Source organism: Cervus canadensis, chromosome 3, assembly GCF_019320065.1.
Source record: "Cervus canadensis isolate Bull #8, Minnesota chromosome 3, ASM1932006v1, whole genome shotgun sequence".
In the NCBI taxonomy this organism is placed as follows: domain Eukaryota; kingdom Metazoa; phylum Chordata; class Mammalia; order Artiodactyla; family Cervidae; genus Cervus; species Cervus canadensis.
This window is the reverse complement of record NC_057388.1, coordinates 62,032,456-62,048,747: the sequence shown is the minus strand read 5'-3', so window position 1 is coordinate 62,048,747 and position 16,292 is coordinate 62,032,456. Positions and strand designations below refer to the sequence as shown.

General features: G+C 40.1%; 1 protein-coding gene across 1 annotated transcript in view; it reads left to right on the top strand.

Annotated features, from left to right (window-relative positions):
• The window catches only part of GARS1 (glycyl-tRNA synthetase 1), a 43,008-nt gene extending 32,137 nt beyond the window's left edge, over positions 1-10,871 (top strand). Inside the window, exons 12-17 of the mRNA XM_043463272.1 lie at positions 395-540; positions 4,435-4,520; positions 6,089-6,198; positions 8,146-8,239; positions 8,800-8,990; positions 10,576-10,871. Of these exons, the coding sequence (XP_043319207.1) occupies positions 395-540; positions 4,435-4,520; positions 6,089-6,198; positions 8,146-8,239; positions 8,800-8,990; positions 10,576-10,701 (753 nt within the window). The 3' untranslated portion in view covers positions 10,702-10,871. The remainder of the gene's footprint in view (positions 1-394; positions 541-4,434; positions 4,521-6,088; positions 6,199-8,145; positions 8,240-8,799; positions 8,991-10,575) is intronic.
• Positions 10,872-16,292: the final 5,421 nt, after the last annotated feature.

Sequence of the window (16,292 nt, the reverse complement as noted above, 5' to 3'; positions counted from 1 at the left end):
TCAACTCAGGAGTAAACATCTTGAAAATGGATAAGTTCAAGACTGTACCTTGTTCTGTGGATAAACTGAGGTGTTTTGGCACTTTACTTAAACCTATCATTTTATGCATCTCACTGTTTCTTTCTTGTTCTTTTTACCTATAGTTTAACATGTGCCCACTGTGTTGGGTCCTTGAGAGAAAAATGCTCTGTATCTTTCAGGATGTTGACCAGCTTTTCTCAGCCGTTTCCAACACCTGCATCTGCATATATACACTTGAAATCAACATAAAGAGGATCTTGGATACCAGTAGGAAACTGGTAGTTGTTTTAAGTTGATGAAGGCTTGTCCTCAGGATCATTTCTTGAAGTCCTGGGGCAGTTCTGTAGCTTTGTATTCCTTGACCCCTTCATACAAAACTGTCAATGTTGTTCAGTTTGAACCCAATAAGGGAGCAATTGGTAAGGCGTATAAGAAGGATGCGAAGCTGGTGATGGAGTACCTTGCCATTTGTGATGAGTGTTACATTACAGAAATGGAGAAACTACTGAGTGAAAAAGGGTAAGTTTTAAGATGTGTCCTTTAACGTGGGCTCCAGTCAGCTATGTTCTCTTTGCCATGTTTTGAAAGTTAGGGGGACATTAGTTTCTTTAGAAATTTTTGCAAGTGAGTACCACCTCTTGGCTACTTTTAAGGGACTGTTTGTTGAGATTTTGGCGTTGTGACCTGGAAATAGACTTGAAGTGGACTACAAAGATCTTGTTTCCTCCCAATAACTTTCTTAAAGGAGGAGACTTATCCACAGTAATTAGAAACTACATCTATCTCTCAAGTAAATACCCTTTTTTTGAGTTTTGGAGTCCTGAGCGTAATTGTTGTAAGTATAAATGAAAAACCATAGAGAAGAATCTTTAAAGGAATTCAACAAAATTCAGCACTAAACAATGTAAAATTTACTATGTCTGGCAAACAATAAAAAATCTCTAGCCGTATGAAAAAGCATGAAAAGATCCAAAATAAGGAGAAAAATCAATCAAAAGAAATACTCAGAAGTGACAAGCATCATGGAAATAATACAGAAGGATGTTAAAACAGTATTCATGTGCTCAAGGTCATAAGAGAAAACATGAACATACGAGGTGGGAAATGGAAATTACATATTTTAAGAAACCAAATGGAACATCTAGATAGAGGTGATATCACAAATATAATTGTGTGTACATAGCCACAATACAGTAGAATGAAATCTTCTCAGATTCTTACAGACAAAAGCCTATACCCGCCAAAAATGTCTTTTGAAAAAAAATACTTGAGGAAAAAGAAGAGAAAACATTTTCAGACAGAAAACTTAGACGATACATTGTCAGCCAGAGTTACACTACAAGAAATGTTAAAGGAGTTCTTCAGGCAGAAGTGTGGAAATTTAGGTCTACCCAAAGAAACTAAGAGCTCTAGAAATGATGGCTATGTGGGTGATATGAGTGACATTTTCTTTCATTTATTTAAAATGACATCTCTGAATTTCTTTAAAAGATAATGGGTTGTTCAGAGAAAAATATTAAGTGTATTGTGAAATTTGTAATGTGTAGAAATAGCATTTGTGTTATCAGTAGCCCAAAGGATGGGAGCCAAGAATTGGGAATATGTAAGAATGTGTATACTTTTGTAAGGTGCACATGTTACATATGCTAAGTTTAATCAAAAAGGACATGTGGTCAACTTCAGAGCGATTGCCTGGGTAAGACACACAGAAACCAAAGGCGCTATAGTAGAAACAGTAAGGGCGCTAAAACAGAATAATAAAAAATGCTCTAGAAAAAGATAGGAGAAGAAAAATGAACAAAGAACAGATGAGACAAATAGAAAACAACTCAGGAAATGGTAGATTTCAATTCAACAGTATTGATAGTTATTTTAAATATAATGATTCAAACACTCAAATTAATAGCCATGTCAGACTGGTTAAAAAATTCGAGACCCAGTTAAATATTGTTTACATGAAACTGTAATTTTAATACAGACATACTTCAGAGATACTGTGGGTTTGGTTCCAGATCACTGCAATAAATTTGTCACAATAAAGTGAGTGACACAAATATTTTTGGTTTTGCAGTGCATGTAAAAGTTACGTTTACACTATAATGTACTCTTTTGTGCAATAGCATTATATTTTTAACAACAGTGAATGTACCTTAGTATAGAAATATTTCATTGCTGGAAAATGCTAACCACTATCTGAGCCTTCAGCAAGTGGAAATCTTTAGTAACATCAAAGTCTTCTACTGATTATAGATTACTATAACAAGCATAATAATAATGAAAAAGTTTGAAATATTGCAAATGTTACCAAAATGTGACTCAGAGACAGAAAGTGAGCAGATGCTGTTGGAGACGCAGTGCTGATAGATGTACAGACACTGGGTGGCCACAAACCTTCAATTTGCCAAAAAGTGCAAAGCTTGTGCTTCTTGTGAAGCACAGAAAGCAAGGTATGCCTCTACTCAAGTAGTTTAAAGGGAAAAGAAATATTTTAAAAATATTTCCCACACAAACGTTGATCAAGAAGGTGGAGTGGCTTATTAACATCAAAGGAAGCTTAAGAACAAGCAAAATTACCAGGTTGCATTTCATAATGATAAAGGGATCAATTCATCAAGAACATTACATCATTTCTAGCCATGTATGCCACTAAAAACCACCTCAAGATATGTAAAGCAAACTTGACAGAACTGAAAGGAAAATTAGACAAATTCACAGTTACAGTTAGAAATTTTTACACCCCTCTCAGTGATTGGTAGACAAAAAAGAATTGGTAGGAGTTTGGAGATATAAACACTATTAATCAACCTACTTGTTGTTTGTAGAATACCTAATAACTGAAGAGTATATACTTTTAAGTACATTTGGAACATCTTTCATATTTTTTGTATCACTCCAGCAAAGAATGACTTGGCATTTTCAAAGAGTTGTTTAAAAAAAAAATGCAGTATGGGAGTCTGCTTATGGTCTGCAAACTCTGAATATTTTATAACTGAATATTTCATAATTAGCCCTATACAGAAAGTTTGCCAAACCTTGTCAGAGATATTAGGCTAAGTGAAAGAAGTTTACACAAAAGATGATATGCCAGACTCTAGGAAAGACAAACCTAGTTTAGAGTAGTCGAAAGCACATCAGTGGTTGAGTGAGAATGGAGGGGATCAAAAGAGAAGGGACCCAGGGGAACTTTTGGGGCCATGGTGGGTGCATGAGTATGTGTATTTGTCAGCTATCGCAAGTTGAACACTTGTAAATTGAAGATAAAATTATCTATTTCAATAGGAAAATTTTAAAACATTTCTGGTCTCCTAGAATTAATGTCTGTTTATGCTAGAATAACGTCATATCCCATTAAAGTTAACATAGGTTACTAACAGATTTATGTACAAACAAGACAGCTTTTTAAAAAATTATTCTCAAATAATAACTATCTCCTTGCTAATTTCAGCTTTTTTATAACTGTTACATACCCTACACTTAGACTGTGCTCACGGAGAAAATGTATATGATACTATCTATGTGGAGTCTTTAATACATGCATGCACAAACTCCAGACAGAATAGTAAAATGGAAGAAATCAATGAAAATCATTCATATGATGCATGAGATTATCACTGCTAGAAACTAGCAGAATGCAGTGTACCATGTACCAGCCATACAGCTCCAAGGACAACCACAGGAGGGCTCTCTTTTCTTAGCACCAAGCTGCTCGTGAGACCAGACACATCCAAATTGATCATAATGTGATGAAATACCTCATAAGCTAAAATACAGATATTACATGAAGTGCGTTATAAAGGTGAATTCTTATAACCTGAAATGGAATGGGCATATCTCAGGATATAAGCATGTAGCAGTCAGTGATTTGGGGGGGGATAGTATTTTATATTGACATATCAAGCAGAATCTTTAAACTTCTTTTAAGCTGATCTTCATCAGCATAAGTATAAAAATTTAGTTTGGAAAAAGTGTGGGAGTTTTAAAAATTCTTTCTGTAAGATGACAAGTTGGTCATTTTTACATTTGTTGGGACAGTAATGAGAACAGTGGTCTTTTTGCCAGCAGACCTGTTTCTGACAAATTTATTGTAATTATTCTATAACTGAGTTTTAAAAAAATTTTCTTTGGTTTTACCTTGATCTCAAAATCAAGGAGTTGGTCACTAAGTCACTTGTGGAATTTTATAAGACTAGCTACATATTTGGGTGCCTCCCAAAATACTGTTTGGTGCTGTTGTTAGAATAATACTTAATTTGGTACTCCTTATGAAAAATATAAATTTGACTTCAGTCGTTATATCTGGATTGTTGACCAAGTTGTATTACACTTAAAAGAGGTTTAGCAATCTGTAAAACTCCTTTAAATTGAGGCATGGGCATATGTGTTTTCACTAATACGCGCTTTGTTTCATTGTAGGGAATTTACTGTTGAAACTGAAGGGAAAACATTTCAGTTGACAAAAGATATGGTCAATGTGAAGAGATTCCAGAAAACACTACATGGTAAATTTGTAAAAATAATTAAGGAACAAGCAGACAAAAATCATTACTGTTTAATGGCATTTTTTAAAAGTTTCATAGCATAACTATTTTATGGAAAATTTGAAGAAGAAAATGAATCCTTAATATATAGCCCTAAATTTGATGAATATGTTCAAGGCATTATTTTGTTTTTGTTTTTTTTTTTAAAAAAAACATAATTGTACTCATACTGAAAAATAACTTATAATGCCATCTTTATATTTTCTGTGACCGAGACACATATGAAGATTATCTCTTTGATTAAAAGCATCTTTTTTTTTTTTCTCACTCTAAGGAAAAATTCTTTTATTTTTTAAGCAAAAGAGAGAACTTATCCACACTGTCTTTTCTGGCAGATTAACTTATTAAAAGTCGTTTAGGTTAGTGGTCGTTCATGCTTTTTAAAAGCCAAAGAGATGATTATTTTTTTGTAGGACAATTCTATGAGTTGATCAATGAGTATTTTGGAGAAGGTATGAAGAATTCTTGGTTGAATTGACGCTCCTGGAAACTGAGAGTAGTGGGTATTTGAGACACTACTGCCCGTCGAACGAGCTGGCCTCCTTTTCCATTTGTTTATGGCTTGCCTCATTGTTGCTAGGCTGCAAGGAGCTGTAAAACCAGTCGGAGCCGTGATAGGAGGGAGCAAGGGAACCCTTCTTCATGCTCTGAGGCCTTTTAGCCACATCCTGGCAGCTGGCTTAGAGCTGTCCTTCACCATTGCTCAGATGCCACCAAAGGATGGGCAGAAAATGCCTTGGCCAGTTCTCAAATGTTACTCTCATGTGTGAGTTTTTGGTTCCAGTTACCTCATTTCTCTTGAAACAAGTTCTCAAGGTTAGGGTCAGTTTAGTTAGATGTGGATAGTGCTTAGCCATGGTTCCTTTCTGAATAATGAGTAATAATGAAGACAATTCCTCTGTATACCACAAGTATAGTTTCACCCCTGGGAAGAGCTGTGGGGTCCCTGGTCTTTGACTGACTGCTAGTACCTGAGCAAACTCTTCTCTAAGGGACTCCTGACCCCAGAACCTTGGAAATACAATAGCAGTAACCTGACTCTCTTCAGGAGTTCTCATCCAGATAGTAAGATAAAAAGTAAAGCACAAATCATACGATACTTGTATGTAGGAGTTGTTCTTATTAAATTTGCCGACTGTGGTGGTGGATTTTTAATTCTAGCAAAGTCTTACAGAAGCTCTATAGAGTTTCAGTGCTTTCTGCATGAGCGAGGCAGAAGGCATTGCTCATAGCTTACCAACTTGGTGAAGGAATACACTGGTATCTTGTTTTATTTTTTATGCTATATAAACAATTAAATTTGGTAAAAAAAAGTTTTCCTCTCCAGTTTTCTCTTTAAAGGCATCATGGTTTCTACCAGGAAATAGTTTTTAGGAATGTTCCGATTTTTTTGTCCTGCTGTACGGGGTCAATCACAATCCATCTAGAATAGAGATATTTTTAGGGCCAATTAGAATTGTTTAGAGAGGACCCGAAGTGCATCATGTGGGGTTTAAGAGAGCCTTACTGAATTTCTGTTTCTCTTGCAGTGGAAGAAGTTATTCCGAGTGTAATTGAACCCTCTTTTGGCCTGGGCAGGATCATGTATACGGTATTTGAACATACATTCCAAGTTCGCGAGGGAGATGAACAGAGAACGGTGAGTTGTCATGTAGAGTGTACTGTTTGTTGTCTTACAGTGTCAGAGAATGACATTTACTGAGTGATGTTAAGACAGCTCTGAAACAATCAGTTATTATTTACTGGAATATTAACACCTTTGCTTAACTGTTTACAAAGCAAAGCACTTCCTTATCTCATTTGTGCGTTAGAATGTATAGGTTATTCCAGATGCCATTGTTTTAGTTGCATCTGAGTTCTGAGACAACATACTACTTTGAGAGAGCTGTCTGTATTGCATCAATGGGAGGAGTGCTCCTTTCTGGATATACTTGTTTTTAGAAAATTGGGAAGGAGGAGATGATTTATAGAATTTGGACAAACTTAAAAACTCTATTTATACTTTGGTAAAGCATTAAAAGGAACCTGAACTGCATGAAATTGTCTGAGGTATTTTGAAGGTAAAGATGTAAATTCCTAGGTTTTAGTCCAGAGATACAGATTCACTAGGTCTGAGATCCCAGGATCTAGTTTTGTGTGTGTGTGTTTATAAGAAACCCAGATGATTTCATTGTGGGATATTGACAGATCATAAATTGAGCAGAAGTATGTGATGTGTAGGCTTTCCCAGCATTCAAACCTAGCTAACGCTGCATGTTTTTAAGAAGTCTTCATCCCTCAAGTTTTCTTTTGGCTCCAGTGCTTTTGAATTACTGCTCCATGTCTTCCACATAGCTTTTCATTATGGCTTATTTCACCTTTCTCAACCTCATCTCTGGTTGTGGAAATTATACTCCTTTGATATATAACTACAGGTTTCCAGGAAGATCACTCAGAAGAAGAATGCTAGAGAGCAAAGGTTGTACAGGTCAAATTAACTGAAAGAAGCATTCTTACCTGCGTGACCAGCTAAAGTTGAGTGTGTACACAATGCTGGAGTTTTTCCTAGGGCGTTTAGCCTTAAAGATGAACTGATTAGTTCTTGGTTGGATGGCATCACCAACTTGATGGACATGACTTTGAGCAAGCTCCGGGTGTTGGTGATAGACAGGGAAGCCTGGCACACTGCAGTTCATGGGGTTGCAAAGAGTCGGACACAACTGAGCAACTGAACTGAAGAGTTCTTGGCACCAGTATTTTTAAAAGTTTGACATAACTGTTGATAATGTACAGCTAATAAAGCTACTCTTTTATTCTCTACCCTAAAGTCACATCTTCATTTCCTGACATTTAAGGAGTGGCTTTTCATTCATTAACAGATAGCAGGAACCTGAGCCTGGACCCCAGAGATGTAGACATAAGGAATGGTTCTTCCTGAGGAATGACATCATACTTTACTGAATGTGCCCTTTTTAAAAGGCCAAGTTTGCTTCAAACTTTTCCTGCTTATTTTTCTAATGAAAAGGTTTTTTAAAAAAGCTTTCAGCTATTCCTTTGACTCTATAGTGATAAAACTAAAGTTGTAATAGAAATTTCTTAAAGGCTAGGCAAGAATAAGTTACAGTGTTTTATGAATTACGTAGAGATTTCATCATGAAGAGGAATTTGATTAGGCTGTAAGAAGCCAAAAATATTTCTAAATTATTAGCACATAGTCCTTCGATCCATTTTCCTATAAATTTGGTATAAAAGCATTGCTAGTTAGATAACAAAAAAATCCCATTTTTCTATAAAGCCAGTTCCCCACTTCTCTCTCACATTAAATGGAATTATCACAAGAGGAGGAGAGGAGTGGAATTATGAGTGTTCCTAGAGGAACAGTAGTAGAGGAGCAGAAGTAGTTCCAGAGAGGTGGAGTTCACTGAGTTGTTCCAGATTCTGAGCTGAAAACCAAATCTTTCTGATTCTAGTTCTGGTTATCCTGCTGTCTGTTTTATCGCAATGCTTTTTCACATCCTGTTTTCCGGTATTTTGATAGTGAAATTTGGATGTTAATGTTTAGATCTTTATACACTAACGCATTTGGATGTCTTTTTAAATCATCTAGTTCTTCAGTTTCCCTGCCGTAGTGGCTCCATTCAAATGTTCCGTCCTTCCATTGAGCCAGAACCAGGAGTTCATGCCATTCGTCAAGGAATTATGTAAGTAAATCCAGTTGGTTAATCTCCATGGGAATACTATCAGGCAGACTGAATTTTAGGAAGTGTCTCTTAAAAAAAAAAAAAAAGTATTGAATAAAGAGTATGCTTGCTCGGGGTGTTTTCTCCTAGCATTTGAATGAGTTGGGGTAGGACCCAAGAGTCGGATTGCATATTGCTTCTCCTGCTGACCCGGCTGGTCACATCATCAGGGGATACCCAGTGGAGGGTGACCACCCTGTGAATCTGCAGCCGCTGGACTCACAGCACTGGAAGGGATCTTTGTGGCCATCTGGTGGGGCCCACACGTTTCAGAGCTGGGAGATGGGAGGCATCCACTGAGCTGCTCGGGGCCATACCGGTCTCCTCACCTTGGCTGCTTGTGCCCCTGCAGCCAAATGAGAAACCCGGATGAGTGAGGGTTTGGGCTCCAGCAGGGGCTTAAGCTTTGGGAATTTTTCTGTCTCTTGCAGCTGCAACTTCTTGCTCTTTTGTGTTAGCTCCTGTTATAAGTTCCCTGAGCTCATGTGACATTTTTAATTTACTGAATTTATTTTGGGTAGCGGAGGCCTTGACCAGGCACGGCATCTCTCACAAAGTGGACGATTCCTCAGGATCCATCGGGAGACGCTATGCCAGGACTGATGAGATTGGGGTGGCTTTCGGCATAACCATTGACTTCGATACAGTGAACAAAACCCCTCACACAGCCACTTTGCGGGACCGAGACTCCATGCGGCAGATCAGAGCAGAGGTGACTGCCTTCGCTTTGGCATTTGTAGTCTTAAAAATGCGTACTGGTTCCTTCCGAGCTGAGATCGATTTTGTTGTGTTTATGCATCCCTTCTTTTTGTCTTTTTCATTTTAATCATTAAGTTTGTATCAGACAGAGCACAGATTTCCCGAATCCCCTAGGCTTAATTATGAAAATATTCATTAACACTTCTCTAATATTTTACAGCCATTTGTATCACTCTGGGCTCATTCTCTGACAGTTTGCATTTATGATTGTTTATCTGAGCAAGAGAAAGATGATCGCAAGTGGTTGTTGCCATAGTTTTATTGGCAGGCTTTGGGGGGCTTAGACAGTTTTATTTTTATATTTCCATATAAGTATACACACGAGTATGTATAAACTTCTTCATGCTAATCAGTTCAAAACAGTGAATAATATTTCAGTAATTTTACTTGATGGGAAGGGAACCATGGAGATGGGAAAAGTACAGGAGGGAAAGGAAAGAGTGACCTCTTTGACAGCTGCCTGATCAGTTTATGTTGAGCAAGTTTGTATTCAGAGTGCCTTTCATTTGCTCTGCTTGTTACTGAGAGTTTGTCATATGGAAAACAGAAGTGAAAGGCTGCTTTTTTCCCAAGGGAATTTTCAGTCTACTATAGAGGTCACAGATTTCTGGCTCATCTTTTTACAGTACCAGATCTGGCTACTCTGAACCTATATTCCTGTCAGGCAGGGGTTCTCAGAGTGCGGTCCCTGGACCAGCATCATCTGCATCACCTGGGAGCTTGTTAGGGAAGAGAAATCTCCACCCCAGACCTGCTAAGTCAGAAACGGGGATGGAGCTGGGGTTTGGAGGGAGAGAGAGGGCGGGCAGAACTGTTTTAACAAGCCCCCCCGGGACTTGCCTGGCAGCCCAGGGGTGAAGACCCTGCGCTTCCAATGCAGGGGTGCAGGTTTGATCACTGGTCAGAAAGCTCAGATCCCACATGCCTCACGGCCGAAACACCAAAAACAGAAAACCGCAATGACATTATAACAAATTCAATGAAAACATTAAAAATGGTCCACATAAAAAAAAAAATCTTTAAAAAAGAAACAAGCCTCCCAGATGATTCCTGTGGTTGGTCACTCAGGTTTGAGAACCCCTGCTGTGTGGTGGCCACCGTTGGTTCTGGCTGATGAACAGCGGGCCCCTTCCTTAAGGGCTCTCCAGTTTCCTGACTCCCTTCACTCCTGTTACTTGACTGACCATGGTTCTAAGAGTTGAATTGAATACATATGAAGTAACTTCAGGTAGCCTGGAGGTTTGGAATGACTAGGAAAGGCTCTGTGGCGAATTGGGGTACCCAAGGGAGCTGGCAGGGCTTCTAGGGTGGAGGAAGAGCAGGACCCCAGCCTGGGAGGGAGGTAAGCATAACTAGGTAAAGAGGCTTCAGTGGGAGTCACTTAGAAACACACCGTAGGGACCAGTTTTTGGAGGGATCCTGTCACTGTGTAGGCACGGACTTGACTATGTTGTTTCCTGAGTGCAGGGTGCATCTTTTTTTTTTGACAGCCTAATCCAGTTGGTTGATTCTGGGACTTCTCTTTTCTTTTACCCCAGGTCTCTGAACTGCCCAGTGTTGTCCGCGATCTGGCCAATGGCAGCATCATGTGGGCAGATGTGGAGGCCAGATATCCTGTCTTCGAAGGTCAAGAAACTGGGAAAAAAGAAGCAATCGAAGAATGAGAGCAGTTTTGACAACTTTTGACCATTTGTTCTAATAAAAGAATAACTCTTATCATGTCCACTTTATAAAAAAAAAAGCAGCATCTCAATTCCTCCCCAGGACTACATTTTATCCTCAGTGGCTGCCTGATCTTACTCCCATGATTAAAGTTGAAGGAATTCTGAACAGACTTGTAACCTACATGCTCTTGTTTCTGCTATTTTTCCTACCTTGGGGAGACACCCATGACTTAACGTGAAACAGTGAATACAACTTAAACTTGACTTTATTCATTAGACCGTAAAATTTACTTAAACGAACTGATGATGTTTAGTGTATTTACAGAGTTGTGCAATTGCTGTACCACCATCCAATTTTAGAACATTTCCATCGCTCCTAAAAGAAATCTCTTGGGGCGTTGCAGCCCCAAGCAGCCACTTATCTGTTTTCTGTCTCTATGGATTTGCCTTTTCTGTTCTCTTTTTCTGAGGTGATGCATTGTGCTGAAGAGGCAGCAGTCTCTTGAGTACGGGGACTGGCTTCTGGGAGGTGTTGAGATGTGGAGGAGGCTGCAGAAGCAGTGGAGAAGGAAGAGACTTGCTGGGGTGAGGGTCAGGGCTGCTAACCCCAATATCCTGATGACACTGTGCTCTTCAGAGTGTCCAAGCGGGGTGCATCTACAGAAACCATATATTTAAATTCTAAGGCGTGCTTGTACTTGGCTTCCCAGATAGCCCTGGAAATTGCTGAACTCCTGATGCTGGAGGAACCCCATCTGCCGTGTCTTGACTTAGCACTTCTCAACCGTCACAGTGTCCTTGATTTTAGCCTAGTAGTTTTTGGCTCAACTTTTGAGGGACTTCACTTCTATGATGTTTTTGTATAGAGTCAGAATACATGTGTTCATTTGTTAGGAAAAAATTAAAGTATGTGAGTTGACCAGCTCTTTATTTGCTGTGTTAAGACTGTCTAGCATCCCATCATCCTCTCAGACAGTAGAAGGGAGGGGATGTGCCATATCCAGAATGTTTTCCTTGTCTTGAGAATGAAGAGCAATTGAAGAATTCCACTGGGATTCTCTCATCTTTATCTCTTCTCCAATGGTGCCTACCACAGTGCTGTACACAGTAGGTAGTCAGTAAATAGACATTGCATGAGTCTTGATTTTGAACAAACCCCTGGGGAAGAAATCATTTCACTGATGCTTATTTCTCTTCTAACCTATTCTTTTCAAAGTATTCATTATTAAATGAGAAGCAACTAGCTTTTAAATAAACCGAGTTTTTATTTTCTAAGGATTTTTTTCACCCCTTATAGCTCTAAACTTGGTGTGTATTCTAGCATTCTCACATTGGGGCTGGGACAGAGGTGTAGGGGGGCAGTTGTCTTTACTACTTAACATTTATTTAACTTTTCACAGTGAGCACCTCCCTAGTCAATCACCACAACCTCAGGCGTTGTTAAAAACTCCTTAATAGGAAAAATAAACACATAGATTTAGCTACTTTGGATCATAAAATGATTGGAACCAAAGCTCTCTTCACTTTTCATTGGCAAACACATTTGTCATGAGTTAGATGGTGGATACGAATTCTACAAGCCCTGCTTTCTCTGGTCTTTCCTCTAGGTGCAATGCACGATTTCTCCCGATAGAGCCCCTACTGCCTGTAAAGTGATTGATTACCTTCGTGGGGAAGCTGGGTCAATAGCCGATGGTTCTCTCTCTCTCATGTGCTTGCTTTTAAGCAGTCAGGGGAAGAGCTGTTTTCTAAAGAGGCTCTACACACCAAAGACTTGTGTGTGCACAACTCCTCTCTTCTGTTCAAGTCCAATGTGTAAGCCAGGGACTTTCTGGCTTGATGTGCTATGCAGCCCATTATTATTTATGCATTTGTATCAAACTGTGAGCTATCTCGGGAGCTGGCTAAGTAGCACTGCCCCAGAAGTCACACCTGTTCTCCATTCTTCTCAAAAATAGGAAGAAAGGTGACAGTCTAACATTTCCATGGAATGTACATTAAGAAAACAGTAGTTTCTTGAAACTTTCTTGAAAACTTAGGTTGAATTCAGGATGTTCAGACAAATATGAGTTATGTCTAGAAAGGTGGTTGGTGCCTGAGTTCTGCAGGAGTCCAGAAACTTAATACTGCCTAATGGCTCATGATAGTAAAATACGGAATATAGAGTGCTCCAGAATTCATTGTGAAGTCATATAAATAAATGATCCTACTAGTCAGGTGAGATGGTACTAGACATGTTAGATGTTCAAAGGTCTTTGTGATAACAATTTGAAAAATTATTTTGTCAAATCCCTTGATAGATTCATTCTAGACCCTTATGTATTAATCCCTTAACCAATATAAACTTGGGCTAATGATAGTGACTGTCTTGCCCAGTGGAGTATATTCACAAGACAAACAAACCAAAAATAAACCCAAATTATCTCTGGATGCAGCTGCACTTAAATTAACCTCTTATCACTAGGGATAACTATTAATCTGCATCTCTTGGGTGGGGCTAGGATGAAGAGGTTCAGATAGCATCAATCACGTTAAAGAGCCTTGCACCAGAGGGAGGAGCCAAGATGGCGGAGGAGTAGGACGGGGAGACCACTTTCTCTCCTACAAATTCATCAAAAGAATAACTGAACGCAGAGCAAACTTCGCAAAACAACTTCTGATCGCTAGCTGAGGTCATCAGGCGCCCAGAAAAGCAGCCCATTGTCTTCGAAAGGAGGTAGGACAAAATATAAAAAGTGAGACAAAAGATCTAAGGATGGAGGTCCGTCCCGGGAAGGGAGTCTTAGGCGGCATTGCTTGGGGTAGGGTCTGGGCCTGAGTGCCCTGAGGACAATCGGAGGGAGCTTCTGTGAGTTGCCAACTTGAACTGTGGGAGACCAAAAGAGAGAGAGAAAATGAACCGGCCGGAACTCACTGAACAAAGAGACCGAGAAAATCCAGAGAAGAGCTCGCAGGCTGCGGATGGCCCAGCCCCGCCGGAGGCAGGAGGCAGGGGGGAGGGGAAGGTCGCGCGAGACACAGGGCGCAGGCACCCGACTGGCGCGGGTGGGGACTGGGGCTGGGGACGCGGAGGGCAGAAGGCGCACGCACCCGGCGCCAGCGGAAACTGAAACTGGGTCCATGGAAGGGAGTGGGCGCGCCACACCTGGGGAGAGTGCGCCCGCCCACCAAGCCCCTGGCTGCCTGGACCGCTCTGACGGGGAAGGCACAGAGAGCAGGCGCAGCTTTTCGTTCTGCGCTTTTGTGGAGCATCCGAGGGCTGGAACCTCGTGCAGCGCGGGGCGCGCTCCATATAGAACAGCGGAAGCCTGAGCAGCGCAGACGGAGAAAGCAGCGTCAGCCCCTCCCGGCAGCGCCAGCCCCGCCGGCAGCGCCAGCCCGACCCCGCGGCGTCAGCCCCGCCCCGCGGCACCAGCCCCTCCCTGCAGAGCGACGGAACTAGCTACCTGAATAAGAGTCCACTTCCGCCCGCCTGTGTCAGGGCGGAAATGAGGCTCTGAAGAGACCTGCAAACAGAAGCCAAATAAACAAAGGGAACCGCTTCAGAAGGGACTGGTGCAACAGATTAAAATCCCTCTAGAAAACACCGACTACACCGGAAGGGGCCTGTAGATATCGAGAAGTGTAAGCTGGAACGAGGAGCTATCTGAAACTGAGCTGAACCCACACTGACCGCAACAGCTCCAGAGAAACTCCTAGATATAATTTTACTTTTTTCTTTTTCTTTTTTTTTTCTTTTTTTATTTTTTCTCTTTTATTTTCCTTTAAAATCCCCTATTACTCCCCTATTACTCCTTAACTTTCATTTCCATAGATTTTTACGATTTTTTTAATTAGGGGAAAAAAAAATTTTTTTTTTCTTTCTTTTTTCTTTCTTTTTTCTTCTTTTTTTTTCTTTCCTTTTTCTCTTCTATTTTCTATTTTTCTTTTTCTCTTATTTCTTTTAAAGTTCTCTAGTACTCCTCTACTACTCCTTAATTTTCATTTTCAATACACTATAACCTTACAAAAAAAAAAAAAAAGGAGAAGCCCTATTTTTAAACCGAAGATTATTCTCTCCCAATCTTGACTCTCTGTTTTCTACCTCAGAACACCTCTATTTCCTCCTTTCCCCTTCTCTTCCCAATCCAATTCTGTGAATCTTTGTAGGTGTCTGAGATACGGAGAACACTCTGGGAACAGACAGCTGCGTAGATCTGTCTCTCTCCTCTTGAGTCCCCCCTTTTCTCCTCCTGCTCATCTCTATCTCCCTCCTCCCTTTTCTCCTGTTCATGTAACTCTGTGAACCTCTCTGGGTGTCCCTAACAGGTGAGAATCTTTTTGCCATTAACCTAGAAGTTTTATTATCAGTGCTGTATAGTTGGAGAAGTCCTGAGACTACAGGAAGAATAAAACTGAAATCCAGAGGCAGGAGACTTAAGCCCAAAACCTGAGAACACCAGAAAACTCCTGACTACATGGAACTTTAAGTAATAAGTGACTGTCCAAAAGCCTCCATACCTAACACTGAAACCAACCACCACCCAAGAGCCAATAAGTTTTAGAGCAGGACATACCACGCAAATTCTCCAGCAACGCAGGAACATAGCCCTGAACATCAACATACAGGCTGCCCAAGGTCACACCTAACACATAGACCCATCTCAAAACTCATTACTGGGCACTCCATTGCTCTCCAAAGAGAAGAAATCAAGTTCCATGCACCAGAACACTGACGCAAGCTTCCCTAACCAGGAAACCTTGAGAAGCCAATCGTCTAACCCCACCCACTGGGTAAATCCTCCACAATAAAAAGGAACCACAGACCTCCAGAACACAGAAAGCCCACTCCAGACACAGCAATCTAAACAAGATGAAAAGGCAAAGAAATGCCCAACAGGTAAAGGAACATGAAAAATGCCCACCAAGTCAAACAAAAGAGGAGGAGATAGGGAATCTACCTGAAAAAGAATTTAGAATAATGATAATAAAAATGATCCAAAATCTTGAAAACAAAATGGAGTTACAGATAAATAGCCTGGAGACAAAGATTGAAAAGATACAAGAACTGTTTAATAAAGACCTAGAAGAAATAAAAAAGAGACAATTAAAAATGAATAATGCAATGAATGAGACCAAAAACACTTTGGAGGGAACCAATGAGCTAGGAATAACGGATGGCAGAAGATAGGATAAAGTGAGGTAGAAGATTAAAATGGTGGGAAATAAGATTGAAGCAGAGAGGAAAAAAGAAAAAAGGATCAAAAGAAATGAGCGACACCTCAGGGACCTCTGGGAACAATGTTGAAACGCACCCAACATCGAATCATTAGGAGTTCAGAGAAGGAAGCAAAAGAAAGGCATGAGAAAATCTCGAGGAGATAATAGCTGAAAACTTCCCTAGAATGGGGAAGGAAATAGCAACTCAAGTCCAAGAAACACAGAGAGTTCCAAACAGGATAAACCCAAGGCGAAACACCCCAAGACACATATTAATCAAACTAACAAAGATCAAACACAAAGAACAAATATTAAAAACAGCAAGGGAAAAACAACAAGTAACACACAAAGGGATTCCCATAAGGATAACAGCTGACCTATCAATAGAAACC